Source organism: Leptonotus elevatus, chromosome 17 (genome assembly GCF_054856555.1).
Source record: "Leptonotus elevatus isolate MCC_2025b chromosome 17, RoL_Lele_1.0, whole genome shotgun sequence".
Taxonomy (NCBI): Eukaryota; Metazoa; Chordata; class Actinopteri; order Syngnathiformes; family Syngnathidae; genus Leptonotus; species Leptonotus elevatus.
Window position 1 is genome coordinate 7,705,661 of NC_141255.1, and position 21,933 is coordinate 7,727,593.

The following is a 21,933-nucleotide window of genomic DNA, read 5'->3' on the forward strand; positions in this document are numbered from 1 at the left end:
AATACAAACCCACGCTTACTCGCTTTTACTTAACGTGCATTAAGCATGATTTATGAGATAGTAGTGAAAATAAACCTAAAACACATGCAATATTTTGTTGGAAAAACTGCACCGTTGCTCGTTGTATCTTTTATAAAATTGAAAAACTATTTGATTTGATTTTGAATGCAACAATACATTCGTCTACCCGTATTCTTCTGCTCAATTCCGCCACCTTGTTGACTGAGCGGCAAAGCGCATGCTCTGCAAATGTTAGCGCAAGCACGAGAGGGAAATAACCAATGAGAGAACAGAAGGCAAGCAGCATTCACGCTGCCTTGAAGTCCTCCTGGGAAAACTAGTCTACAAGCTACATATTTATTTCTTGTCCTCGACTGTCTTTAAGGAATCATGTACATTGATACTCAATTTAAAATATATTAAATATTATATTCGAGACATGTTATTTCTATACATTTCATTTCATTTGTGACAGCCGGAAAAACCGTTTTTTTTTTTGTTAAATTCGTCAATTTTGCTCCACTGTGCTTGCCGTACATCCATGCTCCGGCGAGTCTGCGAATGAGGTAAAGTTGATAAAACAGTCAAAGTAAAGTTTCCGCTTTAATTGAGATGCCAATATTACTCAATGTGAAACTGTATATGCCTGATGTACAGTAGCTATTATATTGCACGACTCGATTAACTTGACAGCGTTGAGAGCTGTCAGCTAAGGTGTAGCTATTAGCAGGTTAGCCTCAGAGTGGCTATTACAGTCACAACTGTTATCACCAGACAAATATAAATACGCTTTTATTAAATAATACACATGTCTGAATAGATCTCAATATGATTCGTTATGCGCAACTGCACCACTGCTTTGATTGATATAATATTATGTTTAAGTTAACTTGACAGAATCCCATTTACAAATGAGTCCATTGTTAAAACATTTTACTTGTCAGCTGTATTTTATTCTACACAAACGTCCACTGGAAACGGTGCGTGTTACAACATACAATACACTTTTATTCGGCAAGGGTCTCACTCTGCGCATGTTTTATGTTCGATTGTTCTACAAACTTCTTTCAGTAAGCCACCACGGTAATAATAAGTAATTGTATACTAAATTTGTTCATGCCCTTTTTTGTAACGATAAAACAAAGACAAAAAAAAACAACCTTCAATGAACATGAAGTATATAATATTTTGGGGGTTTTGGCTTGGGAAAAAACATTATTTGATATTTGGTTTAACTTGTGATGGGCTCTTTTTTTTCTTTTTTTTTTAATGAGTAATACTTAAGTTCTAAGCTGTCATACAAGGACATCAAATAGAGTGATTGAAGAGGCATTTTGCACTTATTTAGCAATAACAGGTCCAATAATAATGCTGTGGTGGGCCATGACGTGGCACCTGAAAGGCCTCTTAGACTCCCATGTTCTGTATTTGGCGTGTGCACAGCAAAGCCTCATTGGTGTCCTTTCAAAAGCTCTGTTGGCTCAACAAGTACTGCAGCATTGTCCTCCCTTCTGTCGCTAATGCAGACCTTTGCAGTTGCAGGTCCATATTGTTCAGCAGTATGGAAAATATGCAGCAGAAACCGCTGGAACACATTGATCCACAAATGCTTAGAGACTTTACTGAGTAAAGTTGAAAATCTAAAACACCAGAGACACATGTTTTGAGAGCAGAATTAATCTTGAGCACCTTGTCAAGCTTCACAGATGTTCATTTTGAAATGACAGTACAAGAAGAAGCATTTGAAATCTGTCCTGTTCTCTGCAGTATGTTTTTTTTTGTAGCAGGTGCAGCAGCAGACTTACCTGCTCATGTCGCTTTTCAAGCAGCTTGGTGGTGAGAGCCAGAGGGCCGGCGTGCTGCTGTTGGACAGTAGAGCACACTGGCTTATCACATAGATAACAGTTTTCAGGGGAGGGTTGGGTTGCATGTGTTTTGGGTGGGTGCTAGGTTTAGGCTTGTTGTCTGTGTTTCTAGTAATGTTAAACCGTTATATCGGCTTACGTGTGCTGATGCTTCTGATGCTACTTGTATATCAAGCGTTCCACTTTTTTTTTTTTTTTTTTTTTGCTAAAACAGCTGATACAAACCATTTGCTTCTAACTGTACATTTTTTGGCCCACTCATGTGAGATGAGTGGAGGTCGACCCGCCATTCTGTTGGCATAATGTAATAATGATTTATGTCACGGCTTCAGGCTGATAACGTGACTACACGGGACAGGGATCGTCTTTCAAAGGCCTCGATGTTGTATACCTCCGAGCGCTACCGTCCTCGGAATCGTTGTGAGAGGTGACAGGTGGCCGCATCACTTGCCTTTCACAGGCTGAAACCTGATACTTGTGTTTTTTAATGGGAGGGTGGGGCTAAATCTTCCCCCACCCCATCTTTGTGACCATGCTGAAAAATATTGATTTCCTTACCTAGTTGTGTCGCTTTCCCTAGGCATGATGGAGGCCTTAAAGGTGCAACTTGACTTCCAGAGCCCCATCATACAAGCCCAGGTGAGCTGCAAATGCGTGCACAGTGGGAAAATAATGATTTGAGCCCCTGCGGAAATTTCAAGTTTGTTCACTTGTATACATATATAAACCGTCTCCAGTTTTTAAGGTTTATTCTAGTAAAAGTCTCTCAGAATCATTCAGGTTTCTTGGTTTGCCTCTGGGAAATGTGACACTTCGGTTCCCTCCTCAGGTTCTCTATGGGATTGAGGTCTGGAGATTGCAGAAACCTCCACACATATTTCCATCTCCAAAATAGCTCAACTTTAGGTTCTTCTCACCACACAACTTTCTCCCGAATCTTCTCGGAGGCATTAAGATGTTCAATGGCAAACGCAAGAATTTAAATTGAAAAAAATAAAATAAAATAAAATTCAGACACTCTCTACTTATCCAATAGGAGAGATGCTGAGGACAAAATGGAGGAATCTAATAAATATGGCGTGCAGGTGGCAGCAGAGTATAAGAGATCAACCAAGGCCATGTTGCAAAAAGCTCTTTCCCCTACAGTTTTAAACAGATTTGTGAATAACAATGAATGCTAACTGCTGCAAAACGGAAACAGATACAAATATACAATTTTTTTCCTGATAAATGAAGAGACTATAATTTTTATTTTATATAAAGAAGAGACTAAATTTATTCTTTTGGTGTAGGTTCCATGTTTTTATAGCAATGGAACACAATATTTTGTGGGTCTTGCAAAATCAGTCCAAATCCTGTAAAGCAGATGGGAGCGAAGGGGGTTGCTTCAGTGAAAATGGCTGGGAGTGAATAAGTTAATCAACAAAATTATCACTGGCTCAAACAATCATTTACTCTTTTGCATAATGATAAACATGCAACTTCGTGTCTCTAACATAGTGTTCCACTGATTTTTGTTGTTGTTGTGCAGGCGGTGAGAAGGCTTGTTGCTGCTGTGCTTAAAGAGAAAGGCCAGACTGGACAAATCAGCCTGTCCTCCACTCAGGTAAATCCATTTAAAATTCTGTTTTTGTTTGTCAGTGATTGGCGTGTGGTGCCCCACACTGCCTGGCCTTAAGGTGCAGGCAGCCCGGGTTCAGTTCCCACTCCTGTGAGTGTGAATGGTAATCTTGTCTCCGTGTGTGCCCTGTGATTGGCGAAAAAAGTCCATGCAAGCTAAAGTGGTTGTTCCTGTATGTCAGGGCTCCGCACTGGAGACCCTGTGGGAACAGTGCTGCAGCGACTGCGCCGCGGTGCGTTCGGCCTGCTGCGACGTCGTCGCGCTGCTGGTGGATCAAGGCCACGGCGACCTGCACCACGTCCTCAACAGCGTCCTCAACTTGCTGCCCTCCGCGCGGTACAGATTCTCAGTCAGTCCTCATTGGCTCCTTCCTTTGTGTTGGTTTTGACTCGAGTCGTCCTCAGGAATGTCCAGGGGTTGGTTAGAGTCGTGGGCAAGCTGCTGCAGATGCAGGCGGACCACCGAGATCGGGAGACATGCTTCACCTGTCCTTATGGGATCAGGTCAGTCGTATACAGCCGCCATTCCCAACCACTGTGTCGTGGCACATTAATGTGCTGTGAAATCATATCATCAGGTGCGCCATGCTAGTTTCTGTTAACCCTGTTTGTATTTTTAAATATCATTTTAGCCATGTTACTGCAAATGTAATGAAAATACACAGGAGTGTAGATTTTTGTCTGATTTGGTAACTTCTAACTTGAGCTGGTTTGTAAAAAGACTGAGTTGCTTCAAATGGAAGTCAACCTTAAACATTTCTTGACAATAATATGTTATAGGTGACATCACTAGTCTAAACATGACATTCTGATTAGAATTACATTTTTGGAATAGGAGTTATGAAGTCAAATCCAACCGTTTTTATCCATCTCAGGGGGCGGCCATTTTGCCACTCGACTGAAGATGACATCAATGTTGCTCAGGGCTCAGGCAACAACCAATCACAGCTCACCTGTTTTCTGAAGCTGCGCTGTGATTGGTTGTTACCTGAGACCTGAGCAATATCGATGTCATCTTAATGCTGCATTCGAGGATAGGTCGGAAGTTTATCCGAGTTGGTTTTTCTAGTTCCCCGTTCGAGGTGAACGTAAACAACCAAAATGGCGGATAGTGATAAATTGTTTTTTATTTTCAGAACTCATTTTGACCTCCAGCAAACTTGCCTTCTTGCAATTTTGCTTCATTTAGTGTTTTTATCTAGTCGTTCCCTTTCTCCTAGTATTTTAACCACTATTTTCTTCGCCACTCACATTCGTTCCTGTTCCTTTGTCCTCTTGTGTTCCCGCACCATTCTCTGCATCTGTCTGCCTCCCCGGTGGGAAGATGAATGCATTTCTGGGGGCCGGGAAATGTCTTGGCCGCCATTGGTGCCTTGGCCTGGCACTGCCGCTGGGTCACTGTAAGTGCCAATGGATTAATCAAGGACGCACACTGGCGGCCATTGTTAACCGTCTGCTCGCCGGTGTCCTGCGCAATCTGCAAGATGAAATCTGGAGCCACTTGTGCCCCATTGGTCGGAGTTAGTCTAGATCAATTCACCAGTCCCCAAAAAGTCCGACTCCATCTGGTCTACCCTGCTGAGGGACACTGCTGTGAAATCTTCATCAGAATGTAAAAGCGTTATAAATGAAAGCAAAGTAGCCTACAGTGTTCCTCCGCTATATGGCAGTTCATTATTTGTGCCCCCACTACATTGTGAAAATCTGCCGTTTAAGGTGATCATTTTTATGGATTTCTACATTGTGCACAGGGACCTGCTGCGAAAAATTAAACCCTGCAAATAACTGATGGTTTTTTTTGTAGACTAAGTTGCCTGCAGATAGCACAAAATGGTGGCAAACCATTTCAAACAGAGACAGACTGGTATTCCATGTGGATTTTTATTTTTATCTTCTCTGTGGCCTGTAACAGCAGAGACAAAGAATCACCGCCAAAGCATCTAGCACGTACACAATGATGAACCCATGTTACATAAAAAAACTAAACGCGTGGCATGGGTAAAACTTTTTTTTAAATAATTTTTTTGTATGGTTTCTATATTGTGGATTTTTTAAATTTGTTTTTTTGCCCAGTTTGTCGGTATGGTATGATTCACTGTAATGCAATGGAATGGCTGAGAGGCTGATGGATGAGAGTTGCCGAGAAGGGTTTTGACTGTCTCACGATTCGATTCAATTCAGATTTTTGGGTCTGCGATTTGATTCAGAATTGATTTTCGATTCAGAATGATTTTTTTTATTCAAAATGATTTAATTAACAAAGATTTTTACTTCACTTTATAGATGTGCAAAGAATCGTCATGATCTACTCCAGTCTGACTGGCTAATGCTAATTAGCACGCTACTCGCGGCACTTTTATCACTCAAAAGAACGGCTATTCATACAAAATGCTTCAGGAATGTACACGGAGAAACAGCTTAACATTACTCACCAGCATTTGCTTTTCCTACGCTGCAAAAAATATATATATATGTTATTGGAAAAACTTGATTGTGACTTTTTTCTTCTACTATTGAGTACAACATGAACAGCGCTCCCAATAAAGGCACACACAAACAAGGTCAAGACAGTATAACATTTAAATCAAATTGATTTTGGGACATTTAAAATCCATTCTGAATCGTACTAAATGAGAATTGCGATTTTTATCACAACAGATTTTTATCACAACAGATTTTTTTGGGAACACTTCTAGTCACCAAGATTATTATTAGTGTGCTAAAATGGGGACGAGTGGGCAAAGTAGAGACAGGTCAGTCAGTCTCGATCACTGAACTTCTTTCCGTGTGGATTGATGCGACCCAAGATTAGTTTTAAGTGTAAGGAGATGGGGCGGGGTGACCCTCAAGACTTCACCTTGGATTTGACTGCAAATGTTTAGACTGGACTTAATGGGCTTGCAGATTCACAGGCAAGAGAGGTCGTGCTGAATTATTACACGACAATTCCTCTCACTTTAAAAGAAGGATGTAACATCATTGTATGGACAAAATGCTTTTTCTTCTAATGGATAACAGTTTCCAACAAAAACAATAACTACTATGTCCCCTTAATCTCACCATCTTCTGTCCTGTCATTTACGCAGGAGTAGTCCCCACCCATACATAACGGCCCTGGAGAACCGTCCCAATTGCTGGCCTGCCATTCTCACTGTGATCAATGACTTTGTTCAGCAGGCTGTTGACAGGTAATCACCTTGAACATCCCATCCGAAATATTTTACTGCTCACAGTAATACCTCTGATGTTGTCCGTGTTAACCCAGAAATGAACCCGCCTACGTCGCCATGCTGGTCCCCTTTTTCTGCTTCCTCTACTGCGAACCCGAGAGGCGGCCCGAGCACGGCCTCCTGAGGCAGGGTCTCCTTCAGACGCTACTCCCTGCAGATCCGGTCGGCACGCCCGCTCCTCAAAACAAGGAGCGGGACGAGAACTCGTCGGTGTCCGACAGCTTGCTTCAGTGTCTTTGTCAGCTGGTGCCGCGCATGCCGGTAAGTAAGAACAAAGCATTAATAAATCTGTCATTATCTTAATACTACAATCTAAATTTAAAGTTACTAACTAAATAACAACCGCTGCCTCCAAATTTTAGCTGCAGTTATAACTAGGGATAGACAGATAATCGGCGCCGATATTCAGTATTTTATGAATATCGGCATCGGCCTCTTTTTTTTGTTTTGATGACTGATATATTAAAAACTGTTATTTTTGCTCCGATGGGTGCTTTTCTGCTCTAAGTCAGCGGCTGCATTGGCCCGCCCACAGCACCATCTGATTGGTTGCTCGTGCAGTGCTAGCAGCCAATAAGCAGCAATTAGCGGCTATTAGCCCGCGAGCTAACGGCTATTAGGTTAGGCTAAACCTAATAGCCGTTTTTTAGCGGCTATTTTGGGAGTTATCCCAGGGTTAGCGTGTGGGTGAACAGTTAGCTCGCGAATTAGCAGCTATTTGGGAGTTAGCGTGCGGGCGAACGGTTAGCCCGCGAGCTAAACGTTAGCTCGCGTATTAGCGGCTACTAGCGCGCGAGCTAACCGTTAGCTCGCGAATTAGCGGCTACTAGCTCGCGAATTACCGGCTATTAGGTTAGCCCGTGAGCTAACGGTTAACTCGCGGGCTAACCTAATAGCTGTTTTTAAGCAGCTATTTAGGAGTTATACCGGGGTTAGCGTGTGGGTGAATGGTTAGCCTGCGAGCTAACAGTTAGCCGTGAATTAGTGGCTTTTTGGGAGTTGGCATTAGAGTTCGTGCAAAAGCTGATGGCAAACAAAAAAAACTTTAACATGTTGCAAATCACAAAAGCTGTTTAACAAACATGTGCTTGAAGGCATTTAAGCAGTCTAGAGCTGGAATTTTTATTATTATAAACTGTACTGCACCAACTTTTTTTTTTCCTGCAAATGTATATCGGCTTAAAATATTGGTTATCGGCCTCCCTGACTACCGATAATCGGTATCAGCCCTGAAAAAAGTATATCGGTCTATCTCTAGTTAAAACCCTTGGAATATTCATAATGGCAGGTGGACGGCGTGGAGGCGGTGCTGGAGCTTCACTGGTTCGTCCGCGCTCTGCTTCCCAGCCTGTCAGAGAAGCACGAGGAACCGTGGAGTAGCGAGAAAACGGGCCTCCTGCTCCACCTGATGTGCGCCTGTCAGCGCTGCCTCAGCTTCAGCGGAGACTTTCGACCACTTGTCGGCCTGATGGCCGAGCTCATCCCGACATGCCAACAGGTCAGGCAGCAAGAATTGTATGTTTAATCATCATTTGTGTGTCGAGACCACTACTATTAGTAATACGTTTGTTTGTAGGCGCTGCCTTTGGATGAGCTGTTAATGGGCGTGGCCTTGCTCCTGTTGGAGGCCCCTGCAGCACAGCAGAGTAGCCTGCTTAGTCTCGGTAAAAAAAATATATATATAATAAATGTGAACAATAGTACCTAAAAATATATGTCACTTTCGCTATTAAGATTTACTCTGCTTTGTATGACAAGTCCATAGTATGACCTTATGAACAAATTTCATGAAGTATACAAGATTATTGTATAGATATGTGTCAATAATAAAACCATTCTTACTTGTTTACAACTGCTATACTGCATGGTTAGAGTACATAATTGGGCTGGAAAGAGCAATCACGATTATTTGATTGAGTTTGAAATCATGATTAAAACAATTTGTGATTTCCAAATTTACTACCAAAGCTACTCAACTATTTAAAAGTGTCCTGTCCATTCTTCCCTGCACTTCGTTTTTGTCAAGTACAAATTAAGTAAATATTATGTGAAATTCAGGCCTCTTGTTTTTTTCTTACTCATTTTCATTCTAAGCATGAACCTTTTCTTTTATATATTTTTATCTCTGGGATTGTATTTCGTGTCGTGGAAATGTGTTAAGACAACAACAACAAAAATCCTTGAATCCTTGAAATATCAACTTTAAATATAACTTGAAAGGACAATGACAAAATAAAAATAAGAACGTGAAATAGAATATGCTGTACTCAAATAATAGCAACTGAAAAAACAATAAGAACAAATACTGTACTGACTCTTCCTGTGCGTTTTTGGCCTCTTGGGGGCAGTGTGGTGCCGTGCATCCATGGTGTACACACTTATAATGAGTACAGAAGAAAGTTACGATTAAATTATATTAAAATAACTCGTTTTTCACACATTGGGAAGAATTTGTGCCTTTGAGTTGTGATATCTTACCTGTGGGTATGTGTTCCCACAGCATTTGTGTGTGAATATTCGTTATTTGAGGGAAATACACTCCCGAAGTCGATGCTAACTTTCGGTTAGCATTTGAATGGGATCCTCCTTTCGCTTTTAGCATGAGCGCTAGGCTAGGCGGTGTTTTAAAAACAAAGCATGTTTTGTATTTAAATATACAGTGGATGTACTTCTTAACGTTATGTGTTTAGTTTTATAGTTAACTCCAACTGGGATGCCATTAAACAGCCTAAAGGACTCTTGGGGGGCAACAGAATAACCAGAATAACATACACTACACACTTACTAGTTGCTAATGCTTCACGAGCAAAATGGTGCATTCAGGGTACTTTCACAGCGTCGGAAACTTCGCTTTTCTTCGATAACGTTTATATTAACGTTTTAAGGGGAAGATAATCGGCCATTTGGACCGATTGTTTGGCAGATGTTTGAAGGCTAATAATCGGGCCCTAGTTTCCAAATGCAATGTATATGACAGTGAAATTGGTCACAAGTTACATTATGAGACTTGATTTAAAACGTAACATATTTTTTCTCCCATTTCCCCAATCTTCTGTCCACTTTCAAGTACAAACTTTAGTTCCCGAACAGACCGATCTGTCCCAGTGGATGAGTCCGGTCCTGGTTCTTCCCGTGCTGCAGCTTCTGTCCTTTTCGGATCTCACCGAGCCGCTTGCGGAGCGCCGCACGCACGACCTCAACCAGAAGCTGGCTCAGAGCGTTTTACACAGCGTCACCAGGCAGACCGCTAAACCCCAACAGGTACCTTGAATTGCAAAATGAATTTGTGCTTATAACTCGCATCGATTGTATCTCAAATCATCTTTTGACATTAAGATGAATGGAAATGCCATTAATCCGGTCCAGCCCCCCAAAAAGTACTCTGTAGTACTATATTAAAACACAAATATCTATTTTTGAATGATTTATAACGACCACAAGATCAATGCTAGTTTCGTTATTCCGTTTATGACGGTTTGCATTGTGCGTTAGCATTAAGTTATATTATTTGTTTAAATACGCAATGTTTTTTTTGTTTTTGTTTGATGTTTAGTTTTCCAATAAACGTCAACTGGGTGTGGCATTAAACAGCTTGAAGCATGCACACTTGGTATAGTTTATAATGTTGTCGCTGTTTTAACTCAAACCATTGCTTGTAGTTCTCATTGTGTGCACCCGTTCTGAGATGAAAACAACCCTCTCCTTGTTGTCAGTCTCATCTACCAGAGGCACGTCTTCTCACCCCCTGGTTCAGTGAACTGAGAGTGGCCGTGTCCACGCTACGTCAAGCGGTCGAGCATCCATCGGCAGCCGTCGACTGGCTCCTCTCGCTCACCTCGGCCCTGTCGTCAATCCAGCGCCTGCCGAGCTCCCTCGCCCTCATCGTCACCCACCTCCTCCTCACGGGTCAGGACGACGTCTGCCGGTTGGCTTTGGATGCCGTACGAGCCATTGCGGCCGCCGACCCCCACCATGTGAGTTTTTTCGTCCCAATCTCTGCTTATCATGACGCACTACTGGTTTGAATGGTACTTGGTTATTCTGTTTTTTTTTTTCCTGCTTTTGACTATCTCTGGGCTACTGAATGAAAGTGAATCATTGTCAAATTCTGGTTCCAGTCTTTGTAGCTCTCCACTGGCTACTTAAATGTAATTTCTGCAATTTTTTTTAAAATGATAAACAAAAAAGCCTTGCCGTGGGCTTTCTGCTGCTGTCAGACTTCCCTCTGAGCCTGTGGGACTGCAATGTGAGTCATTCCCGCTCCAGACAATGATGTGAAATAACACCCGGTGCCAAGGCTGCTCGTTAAGAGGATTCCCCTGCTGTTCTAATTGCTCCCACAGTGCCACTTGTACCGGTCATTTATGTAGTGGAAGAAGCCTGTTGACAAATTGGATTGTTCTCTTCAGCCTAGCCCAGCACCTCATGTCTGCATGTACAGAAAATTGTTGGTACCCTCCTGTTAAAGACGGGGGGTGTAATGGTCACAGTATTAATTTGAAATGGACCAATGTAATAATATATAAAGATGTAGTGATTTTTTTTTTTTTTTTGGGGCGCACCAACCAAACCACCACTGCAGTGCTGTACATGGAATACAAATTAGTCATACAACAAGACAGTTCAAACTATGATTTAAGACAGCTAAATCAGATTAACTACCTGTTGACAAGCACCTGGATTTTTACTGCTGGATTCGGTTCTCAGTGTTAAAGGTATCATCTAGCTACCTTATTTGAATGATAACCTCTGCATTGTGTAGGTCCCATCCCTTCTACCGGTTCTGCTGTTCAAGCTGAGGAAAGAAAAGGATCCATGCCTGACTCACGCGGTGCTTGACTGTCTGCCAAACCTCGGGACTCACAAGGTACCGAAAAGTAGATTTGTATATAAAAAGAATGATAAAAGCTGCAGTCATTGTATAGATAGATTTTCTTTAAAAAGCGTTTTTGTTTTTTTTGCAGCTATGTGTGCCCGCCGTCCTGCAGACTCTCGGCGCGCTCGCAAGCAACGTTAAACTCAAAGCAATAGCCATGCGGCTCACTACAGCTCTTTGGAAGAAACAGGTGGGTCACCGTTCAAATCTTTCCACCATTACAGTTATTGACCTTTTTTTTTTTTTTTTACACCAGGACCGCGTTTACCCCGAGCTTCAGCGTCTGCTGGCTCAGCCGGACAACAGGGTGGTGACGGGGAAGGAAACACAATGGGAGCAAGTGCTGGCCCGAGCGGCCTGTATTCGAGACATCTGCCGAGAGAGGTCTGATCACTGAAACGCGTGCTTAGTAACCGTCTGGAGCATAATTCAGGATTACCTCTCACACACTACTGAAATGTTCTCATTCACATACTGTAACATACTGTACACATTTCAGTAGTGTTTATAAGAGTGTTTCAGTAGTGTGTGTGAGCATTTTAATGGTGAATGTGACTGTGTGAGAAAGATTAGTTGTGTGTGTGTGTGTGTTCCATCCAGTGTGTGAGAGCTTTTCAGGAGTATGTGTAAACAAAACAAAAAAAATCTGTTGTTTGAGTATTTTAGTAGTGTATGAGAGTGTTTCAACAGTGTGCTTTTGAGTTAAAAAAAAGTCAGTTAAAGAGAAACAAGTCTGCCTGTGAGTGTGTTACCGTTGTGTGCGAGAGAGAGCTCTTCAGTAGTGTGTTTGAGAGTGTTTTTATTATTGCAAGAGCTTTTTAGTACTGTAGTGGTGTGTTAGCGGTTTAGTAGTGCCTGTAAGAGTATTTAAGGAGTGTGTGAGTGATTATTTTTCAGATGTGAGAATGTTTAATTAGTAGGTACGAGTGAGAAAAAGTAATGGTGTGAGAGTGTTTTATTAGTGTATGAGTCAGCAAATAAAATAGTAGTGTATGTATTTTTTAATTTCAGTAGTAAGTGTGAGAAAATTTCAGTAGTGTATATGAATAAAAAGTTGACAGTAATAAGCGGGGAAAAAATGTGTGAGACCTTATCAGTTGTGTGTGTGAGAGTGAGTGTTTCAGTAGTGTTTGCATTTTGAAGGTGTTTCATTTGTGTGAGTGTTGCGTGTGATAGCTTTCAGTTGTGGCTGTGAGTGGAAAAAATGTTGGTAGTGTATGAAAGCTTTTCAATAGTGTGTGTGCGTGAGGAAAAAAATCTGGATTTATTTAGTTAGCTTCAGCTCATCATAAAATGAACGTATGCTGATGTATGTGTGTAACAGGCCTTACCAGCATGGAAGTGACATGTTGGCCGCCATTGCGTTGACTCTGAAGCAATGCACCAAACCCGACCAGGTGACCCCTGCCGTGCTCGCCCTCCAAGGACTACATGAACTGTGCCGTGCAGAGGTTGGCTATGAAACGTTTTACAACCGCGGGGTTTAGGAAACTAATGATTACCTATACAGTCATACCTCGACTTTATCTTGATTTTTTTTTCGTTCTGTGACCATGTTTGGAACTAAAATGCCTTGTATCACATCTCAACTTTCCCAATTGAAATTCATGGAAATGCCATTAAACATTCAACGTCTTGTCTTAAGTCAGATTACAACAATAATGCAACATCAGTTGCTTAAAGGATCTTTGTGCAGTTTGTCACTTTTTTTTACTCGCCAAAGTGTAACTGCAGCAACTGTGTCGGGCTCGTTCATGGTGCACGTGCGAGCACGATCTTAAAGCGACAGCCACAGTTGACAAAATAAGACACGACTTCAAATGAAGTAAGAAAAACTCCGGTCTTCCCCCTTCCCAAAGAAACTGTGGAGCGCGTGGGTCCGCACACTCTCAGTGGCGTTCCTAAGCAACTTGGCCCCCTAGGCAGGATTTCTGGTAGTTTTATCAATGTGTCTTAAACGTTAGCCTGCCCGCACGCTAATTCGCGAATTCTCGGTTATCTCGCGGGCACGCTAATAGCTTCTAATTTGCGAGCTAACGGTTAGCTCCCGGGCTAACAGCTACGACTACCAAATTGCCGCTAATTCGTGAGCTAACGGGCGCCCCTAGCGTCTGCCTAATCCGCCTAATGCTAAAACTGATAGGTGCAGTCAGAGTAAAACAGTCAGGGCTCTTAGTACTCATCTGGGCATTGGTGGAGCATGCATGATGTAGAAAAAGCTTTAATATGACCTTTTAAATGGCACGATGTACCTTTAAAGATATAGAACTTCTAATATTGATGCTAATTTCATTAGCATGTCTATGGCGCTTTAAAATATTTATTAGCTTTAAGCTAGCAGACTTTAATGAGACAAAAACGTTTGGTTAAATATCCTAAGTATTTGTTCTGTTAAGTTTTACTGTAAACTTTAATTTGGAGTGACAATACCAGCTGAAAGCAAGCACACATTTATTTTTGGAAAAACTGTTTGCCATTTGAAGTGATTTTGCAGAACACCTGCATAAAAAAGTGGGAGCACCAAAGTACAAAACGCAAGTTCCTGACCTGTACATTCACACTTTATGGAGATCACCGCCCTCTAGTGTTAGAGTGCCTGAACCTCACTTTGAAGTTTTTGCTTCAAAATTTCAACACGTTTTGCAGGTAGTGGACATCCTGTCGACTTGGAGAAGTCTCGGACCGGAATTGAGGTGTGATTCTCGTCCACTGATGGTTCAGGCCGTGTCTCAGCTTCTGGCTTTAATTCCCCAGCTTGCCGTCAAGTCTGAGGCATATGAGGTGCCTGCTTAAGTCACGCATGCAGAAAAAATTAATAAATGCATTACAGATATATTCCAGACTCACTTTTTTCATCCTTGACGCCATTTTTTATTTTTAGAAACTAAAGGAAGAAGCAGTCTGCTTTCTCTGGCATTACGCAGTCAACAAGGTCTGTGTAGAAAACACACGGCACAATGCAAAGTTGTGACAGATGCCCCTTTGACCCTTTTTTAAAATGTATTTTTTTAAGCAACAGGACCCAGAGGTGGCCAGCTGTGGTTTTCGGGCCTTGGCAGACTTCCCAGAAGCGGTTCACACAGTAAATCATCTTCCCGAGGCAGTAAGTTAAGTCAAGTTAACTCCATTTTTATGATGCCAACTCACAACAGAAGTTATCTCAAGGCACGAAAAGCAGGCACCCTTCTTCATCTCCTTTGTTTCTCACTGTTCACTGTCATAGGCAAGGCCTGCTGTCAAGCCGCCTGAGTACGAGGACGAGGAGCAGGCGGAGAAGGAGGAGGAGGAGGAGGAAGACCTCTCAGTCAGTGGTTCATCATATGTAAAGTTGCTGACTCTCACGCCCTCGCCTGCTCTACCAGGTGAATGACATCACAGCAACTCTTTTCTGCCTAAATGCATTTGCTTGAGAAGTTATTCTCAAAGTGTGGTATGGCTCCCTCTAGTGGTACCCAAAATAATCGTTTAATGTTACCGGGGAACAATTAAAAAAAGAAAGAAAATGTGTTGAGTTAGATTTTTATGTTTAAAACTAAAATTGGCATGCTAATTCTAAAGTCACTTTTTTTCCATCATGTCAAGTTTTTTTCTCCATAACTTACCCTCTAGATAAGCAGATTTCCACTCATTAGCTGTAGTAACAGGTAAGTAATAAAGACAAAAAAACAATTTTTTGTAAAGTGAACCCTGGAAAGACTGTCTATTTATTTTTATTTTTAAAATTAAAAACAAGTAGCAAATCTGTTACATGAAATGAAATAAAATACTCTTTTTTTTAATATAAAACATTATAATAAGTCAAAAAGGTTGCCATCTTTATTTAATTTAATAATAATAATAATAAAAATAAGCTTTGTTCTTAAATGCCACTATTAAAAGAAGAATTCGAATGTATGGCAATTTTTTTATGTTAAGGGTGGTCGGTGTCTGCCAAATGTAACTATTAAATTAACTTGTTTTTAACTTTTTAAAGCAAGTAATCAGTTAAGTAACTAAGTTACTTTTCAAAAACTTGACTTGAAAACTAAGATCAGTTTTGGATTTCACACCCAAAAATGTGTTATAGCTGTCAGACCAAAGTCAGCAAAAAATGTGTTCCCCAGTGTATTACTATAAGCACATTGTTACTGTTAAAACTGCATAATGTTAACAAAATAAAACCATCAAAAGTCCAATTTTTGATCAATGATAAAAATAAAAAAAAGAATTAACTCTCAACATACGCCACACTCTGCAGCCTTGGAGCTTTTTCTGACATCGCTCGTCAAGCAGGAGATGAGCCAGATGCCGAGGGGTGTGTATTTTTCTGCCCTGCGGGGAGGCAACCTGCGTTCGGACCAGGGTAAAACTATGGCGGGGATCCCAGCCTTCATGCTCAAGTCTTACGAGAAGAACAAGCAGCCCGGGCTCAAGCCAGGTCTTGCAGGTGAGGATTAGCAAGTGTGCTAACAATGTACATACATTTACTATACCAGAAAGCCGGGTCCGAGATTCTTTCCCTTTACTGTGTGGCAGTAAAATATATCTTATTTTGATTCACATAACATCACTTATTTTTCTTTGTGTGTTTCAGCTGGCCTGTTGCTTTGCTATGAGCTACCACAACAGGCGGACCGCGAAGGTCGACCCATGCACCGCCACCTCCTGAGCCGCAGCCGTAGCTATCAACAAACCATGACCGCCCTCATTCACGAAGTACAGTGTTCCCTCGTTTCTCGCGGGTGTTACGTTCCAAAAACTACCCGCGATAATGGTAATCCGCGTTAATTGTTTATTTTATTTATTTTCTGTTAATTATATATATTTTTTAGTTTATGTTTTTTTGTTTTTGTATGATTTTTCGTTTATTGCGACTGCTTTTTCATTCATCATATATGTTTTTTCATTTTTTCCATTAAAAGTATTTTTTTAATTTACTTATTATGCAACACAGTATTTTTCCCCCCGTTTATTCCAAATGTTTTTTCGTTCATACTATATATTTTTTCCTTTATTATACATGTTTTAAGGCTAATGCCTCACCACACACTTAATACATGCACTTTTCTTGATAGGCGTTATACATTTTCTCACATACTGCATCTCTTATTTAAACACAATAGGCTTATACACTCTCTCTCTCTTACTCGAGCGTTCGTGGCCGGCGGGCCCACGTGAAACGTGGTGCGGGGGGTGGACGCATGAAGCGCTTAGCCGTCATAGGGCACGACTGCATGGTTCTGGGCGGACAATCTTAATTTTTGTGATGAAAATATGAGGCAGGACATGTAAACCCATTTTGACCGCGGGACCGCATGACTGATGAACCCACGAGAAACGAGAGAACACTGTACTCGCAAGCCCCTCTTCTTCTTTTTTGTTGCTTTATGATAAGGTGAAATAAGCCTCACGTTTTCGTACCGCCCGCAGGTGAACATTCAGCCGTCCGAATGGCACCGCGCGCTGCTCCTGCCTCAGGCGTGGCGCGGTTTCATGAATCGCACTTTCCATGCAGTCCTCGAGGTGGGTTCTTCTGCTATCTTGCTTCCAGATATATTTTTTCAGACAAAAATCTGTCTATATGTGTGCAACTTTGCTTAAAATGTACCTTTTTAGAGGTCCAAGCCACTCTCTTTGTGTTCAGGGTCGACGTGCTGATCTGGAAATGCAACGTAAAAAAGGCCAAGAGGACCAAGAAGAACTGCAGTACAACCAACATTGCGCCTGGATGTGGTGAGCATCACATTTCTTCTCTTCTCACACGACATAAATCATCTCTCACTGTTTTCTTATTCTCCCTCACTCCTTCTCAGGGCCAGAGATCACTTAACAGATACCATCAAAGGTGCAACAAAGTGAGTGACAGCACAATTCTTGAGAAGGCACTGCTATTTTTTTAGAGGCTCATGTGCATATGTGGTGTTTAGGGATGGTCCCGTTGTTCAGGGAAACTCCGTGCTGGCTCTGAGCAGCCTGGCTGCCGTCGTGGCGAAATACGAGCGCAACATGCCTACCGATAACGACGGCGGTCTCAGAGTAAGACGCTGTGCATCAGTTTTTTTTTTAAGGAAGGGTTGCATGGAAAATGCTTTCAAGGATGCCGTTCTTGCTTTCAGGCTGGACCGGAGTTTGTGCCCACGAGTAGCTGGTTGGCAATGGTGCTCGACACCCTGCTCAGCATCATCAGCAGCAGCTACAAGGCCAAAGGACAAGTGTTTCCATGGTACTTGCATGTAAGTTGCGCCTGTTGAAAGTGGACCTGTGGTGCTTAGGAGAAATATACTGTATTTGGTAAAAAAAAAAAAAAAAAAAAAAACAGCATCCAAATGCATTTTAAATAAATAATAATAAATAAATATCCGAGTCTTGACCAGTTCAGAAAATGGATGGATGGATGACATATTTACATCCATAGGCAAGTGATCTGGCGTATCACTCAATAGTAATGAACTCATTCACTCCCAGCCATTTTCACAGAAGCAATCCCCTTCACTCCCGGCTGTTTTACTGGAGTTTGACTGATTTTGCAAGGCCCACAGAATATTGTGTTCTATTGCTATAAAACATAGAACCTACCAAAAGAAAGATTAGAGTCTCTTCTTTCATCAGGAAAAAAAAGTATATTCCTTTTTGTTTCCGTTTTTGCAGCAATTAGCATTAGATTATAGCTAAGTTTCATCATTATTCATAAATCTATTTAGGAATGTGAGTAATTAAGTTTTTTCCAACATGGCCCTGGTTGATCTCTCTTGCTCTGCTGCCACCTGCTGGCCGTTTGTGTAATAACTACCCTTTCTCCAACCGTTCTTTGCAGTTGAGAGGCTGCATCAAAGCCTTCTGTATGCTCTAGCATAAAAAACGTCTTTGGGGAGCCAAAGACATTTAAAATAGAACATATTTATATGTTTTAGGGAGCAAATTAGTTAATGGGTATCAACACAATGACGTCACAATATGGTGGCCGACATTAAAATTAACCAGGGTAACTAGATGGTAACAAAATCTCTCAAACATTGGGAAAATGTGTTGTGGTTTAATGAAACCAGCATTGAACTTTTTGGCCACAATTCTTAGTTATGTTTACTGCCCCATTAATCTTAAAATGAAAGTGAAATTAAATGAAAATAGGGTCGTATTAGATAAGGTCATAATAAAAGATGAACAGTTCTAAATAGCAAGTCAGTCTGCAAGAAAGAAAGAAAAAAGTCAGGTTTATCCTAGAACATCTGAAAATTATTTGGGGTTAATTAGAGGCTTTTTTATGCCTTTTTATTTAAACGAGTTTAGGGAGTTGTTAGAAGAGGGTGTGCACACTTATGCAACCACATTTTTGTTGTTAATTTTTACTTACCCTCTCGAAAAAATTTAACTCAAAAATTCCATTGCGCTGTCCAAGTTGTAGATTTTAAAATGTTTGATGTCGCTCTCATTTTTTTTATATCGCAAAAACCTGTGATGTCACAGACTTTTTATATCTGCTATGCATTTGTGCTGGTCAATCTCTTCAGCGCTCCTATTCGGGCGAGAACACTGCGAGTGCCATCGCTCGCTCCTGCGCCAGCCTGGCGCTGTCCCTGCTGGTGCCGGTGCTGGTTCTGTGGCATCAAGACAGTGTGAACCAGGTCTTGTCGGCGCTCCGGGCCGGCCTGCCCGGGTCGCCCACCGCCGACGACTCTCAGGCCATTCAGTTCCACTCCGGCCTGGCTCTCGGCATGGTGCTGTCCGGCTTACATCAGCAACGCCTCAGGTGCACAAATGATTATTAATTGTTCCAAATTATTATGCGAGACTTTCCATTACTGACGGGCGTGTTTTCTTCCGTCTCTTTAGTGACGTCTCTCCTCAGAAAGACGCTGATCTCCTCCTCGACGCGCTCTCGGCTCTGGAAGCTTGCTCTTTGGACGCCAATGCAGAATACAAGTTAGTGCGCCAGGGGGATTGCGACAAGGGACGCTACTATACTAATTTTTCCGCCTCCTTCTTGCGCCTTCCTCAGTCCCGGCTGCACGTTGGGTCTGGGTCTGGTGCTTTCAGCTCTCTGCAATGGCGGGCAGACGCAACAACACGGCCGTGTTACCCAGATATTGGACAAACTCCTGAGCACCCTGCAGGACAGCGGCGAACAGGGGCGCATGATGCAGGAGGTAGGAAAATAAGTGTGAAAAGTAGAATTCTTTATAAGGAACACTTGTGATTTAGACTGCTGGTCCAATTGCATAATTATCATTCATTGCCTACGTCCGATATTTCAGGGGTGAGCAAACTTTTATGCTCAAGGGTCACATTTGATTTTTAAAACGGACAGGTGGGCATGTCTTTTGTAGGTAAGATTAAAGGAGAAAGTCCTATGCAGTTACATTAACTCATTCACTCCCAGCAATTTTCACTGAAGCAATCTTGTTCGCTCCCGGCTGTTTTGCTGGATTTTGACTGATTTTGCAAGGCCCACAGAGTATTGTGTTCTATTGCTATAAAAACATGAAACCTACACCAAAAGAATAAATCGAGTCTCTTCTTTCATCAGGAAAAAACATATATTTCTATCTGTTTCCGTTTTGCAGCAATTAGCATGGAAGTTTCCTAATTAATAATTATTCACAAATCTGTATAGAATTGTGGGTAAATGAGCTTTTTTTTAACATGGCCCTGGTTGACCTCTGCTGCCACCTGCTGGCCGTTTTTTTGTGACTACCATTTTTTCAACCGTTTTCTTCAGTTGAGAGGCTGAATCAAAGCCTTCTGTATGCTCTATCGTAAAAACAATTAAAAAAAAACATTTAAATATGTTTTTGGACACTTAAAACATTTAAAATAGAACATATTTTTAAGTTTTTGGGAGTAAATGAGTTAAGGTAAAAAGTTTTGTATTGGAAAAAGTCCTATGAAATACTCAAAAGTCATGTGTTGAATACAACAATGTATTCAAAGTAAAAATAAGTGTGTGAAATGTTTTTTCAGGTTAAATATATTTTTGATTCACTTTTATAATTATTTTAAATAGATTATTTATTTTCATTTCACTTCCAGATATATTTTGACATTTTGTAGCATATGATTCAAGCAGCAAAATCAATCCATCTCTGGGGCGGCCATTTTGTCACTTGCTGTCGATTGAAAATGACATAACAGTGCCTCAGTGACAAAATGGCCGCCCCCTGAGCTGGGTAAAAAAAAGAAAACACTTTACACTAAATAAATCATTTACGTAATAAAAAATGTTAAGTGTAATCTTTTGAGTTTTAATATTTTATTTCTTACTGTCAATAAATTAACCAATTACTGAATAAATAAAATATTTCAATGTTTTTGAATGTGCACATACAATTTTTCATTTCATGTTTTTTTTTTTTAAATGCGATTATCTGTATGGTTTGGGCAGAGTCATTTTGAAACTCTCACAAATTGTGTCACTGGCAGCATGCAGCGTAAATTCAGCCTTAAAATCCTTGCATGCAGGTTTTGGCATACTCGGCGGCGTGCGTCTGCGTCTCGGCCTTCACCGGAGGCATCATCGATCCCGCCAAGGCGGACGAGGTCGTAGGGACTTTGCGCACCTTGACGGAGGAGAGCCAGCAGGTCAAACGCAGATTGATTTGGATTATTTTCCTCCATCCTTTCTTTTCTTTGGTTCTTAATTGTCCTTCCTTTTCTTATATCCTTCCTTCTATTGTTCTTAACTTGCAACGTTCCTTCCTTACATACCTTATCGTATCCTTCCTTCCTATCATACATCCTACTTTCCTTTCACTTATCCTACATCCTTCCTTGCTCGCTGCCTACATCATTCTGCTTTCCTTTCATACCGTCGGTCCCGCCCATCGCTCGATTCGTCACCACGGCAACGCCTGAGATGCCGGTCTTACTTTTCTGTTGTTCAGACACCAGGCTTCTCCGTGGCTCTGGGCCTGGTGATCCACGGCCTGTCTCTTTGCGGCCACGGCAAAGCAGAAGACCTCCAACCTCGTCTCCTGGCCGCCTGGGTCAAGATTTTATTGGCTGAGGTGCAGCATTTTGAGCCCCCATCCCCCATTCCCTCTTTTTGGGTGTCAAACTGACACGGTTGTTGTTACTTTCAGGGTTGTCCCACCATGCAGCGCCTGGCAGCTGTTAACGGACTGGTGGCTTTAGTGGGATCCGAGAGTTACCTCATTCAGGTGAAGCGCCTTTAATTTGACGTCAGATCCGTTTGTCTTTCTTTGCATACAACGTGCATTTGTTTCCCTTTTGCAGCTCAAGAGTGAGCTGGAGCTTTCCTCCAATCAGCAGAGTCGACTTAACGAGGTCATCCGGGCCGTCTCGCAGGTAACCACACGAATGTGTCATACAAACGGTGCTACTAATGCACATTGCAGTATTAGGCTGT

At 41.7% G+C, this 21,933-nt stretch overlaps 1 protein-coding gene across 6 annotated transcripts in view; it reads left to right on the forward strand.

Annotated features, from left to right (window-relative positions):
* The first annotated feature begins 317 nt into the window (after positions 1-317).
* focad (focadhesin) overlaps positions 318-21,933 on the forward strand; it is a 28,101-nt gene continuing 6,485 nt past the window's right edge. For 3 of the 6 annotated variants that reach the window (XR_015090439.1, XM_086058407.1, XM_086058409.1), the window contains exons 1-33: positions 318-566; positions 2,446-2,504; positions 3,397-3,471; positions 3,668-3,822; positions 3,891-3,989; positions 6,572-6,673; positions 6,751-6,976; positions 8,004-8,213; positions 8,292-8,379; positions 9,783-9,976; positions 10,429-10,689; positions 11,478-11,582; positions 11,680-11,781; positions 11,848-11,975; positions 12,916-13,042; positions 14,238-14,372; positions 14,473-14,523; positions 14,605-14,694; positions 14,815-14,953; positions 15,829-16,017; positions 16,165-16,286; positions 17,001-17,093; positions 17,215-17,303; positions 17,384-17,425; positions 17,498-17,606; positions 17,687-17,803; positions 19,079-19,317; positions 19,401-19,490; positions 19,567-19,714; positions 21,027-21,146; positions 21,449-21,571; positions 21,647-21,724; positions 21,801-21,872. Coding sequence is in view for 5 of the 6 variants with exons in the window: in XM_086058407.1 (XP_085914533.1) it covers positions 2,448-2,504; positions 3,397-3,471; positions 3,668-3,822; positions 3,891-3,989; positions 6,572-6,673; positions 6,751-6,976; positions 8,004-8,213; positions 8,292-8,379; positions 9,783-9,976; positions 10,429-10,689; positions 11,478-11,582; positions 11,680-11,781; positions 11,848-11,975; positions 12,916-13,042; positions 14,238-14,372; positions 14,473-14,523; positions 14,605-14,694; positions 14,815-14,953; positions 15,829-16,017; positions 16,165-16,286; positions 17,001-17,093; positions 17,215-17,303; positions 17,384-17,425; positions 17,498-17,606; positions 17,687-17,803; positions 19,079-19,317; positions 19,401-19,490; positions 19,567-19,714; positions 21,027-21,146; positions 21,449-21,571; positions 21,647-21,724; positions 21,801-21,872 (3,975 nt within the window). In the remaining variant the exon portion in view is untranslated. Of the gene's footprint in view, positions 567-878; positions 981-2,445; positions 2,505-3,396; positions 3,472-3,667; positions 3,823-3,890; positions 3,990-6,571; positions 6,674-6,750; positions 6,977-8,003; positions 8,214-8,291; positions 8,380-9,092; positions 9,200-9,782; positions 9,977-10,428; positions 10,690-11,477; positions 11,583-11,679; positions 11,782-11,847; positions 11,976-12,915; positions 13,043-14,237; positions 14,373-14,472; positions 14,524-14,604; positions 14,695-14,814; positions 14,954-15,828; positions 16,018-16,164; positions 16,287-17,000; positions 17,094-17,214; positions 17,304-17,383; positions 17,426-17,497; positions 17,607-17,686; positions 17,804-19,078; positions 19,318-19,400; positions 19,491-19,566; positions 19,715-21,026; positions 21,147-21,448; positions 21,572-21,646; positions 21,725-21,800; positions 21,873-21,933 lie in introns of those variants that run through there. The other 3 variants (XM_086058410.1, XM_086058408.1, XM_086058411.1) reach the window with 3 other exon arrangements.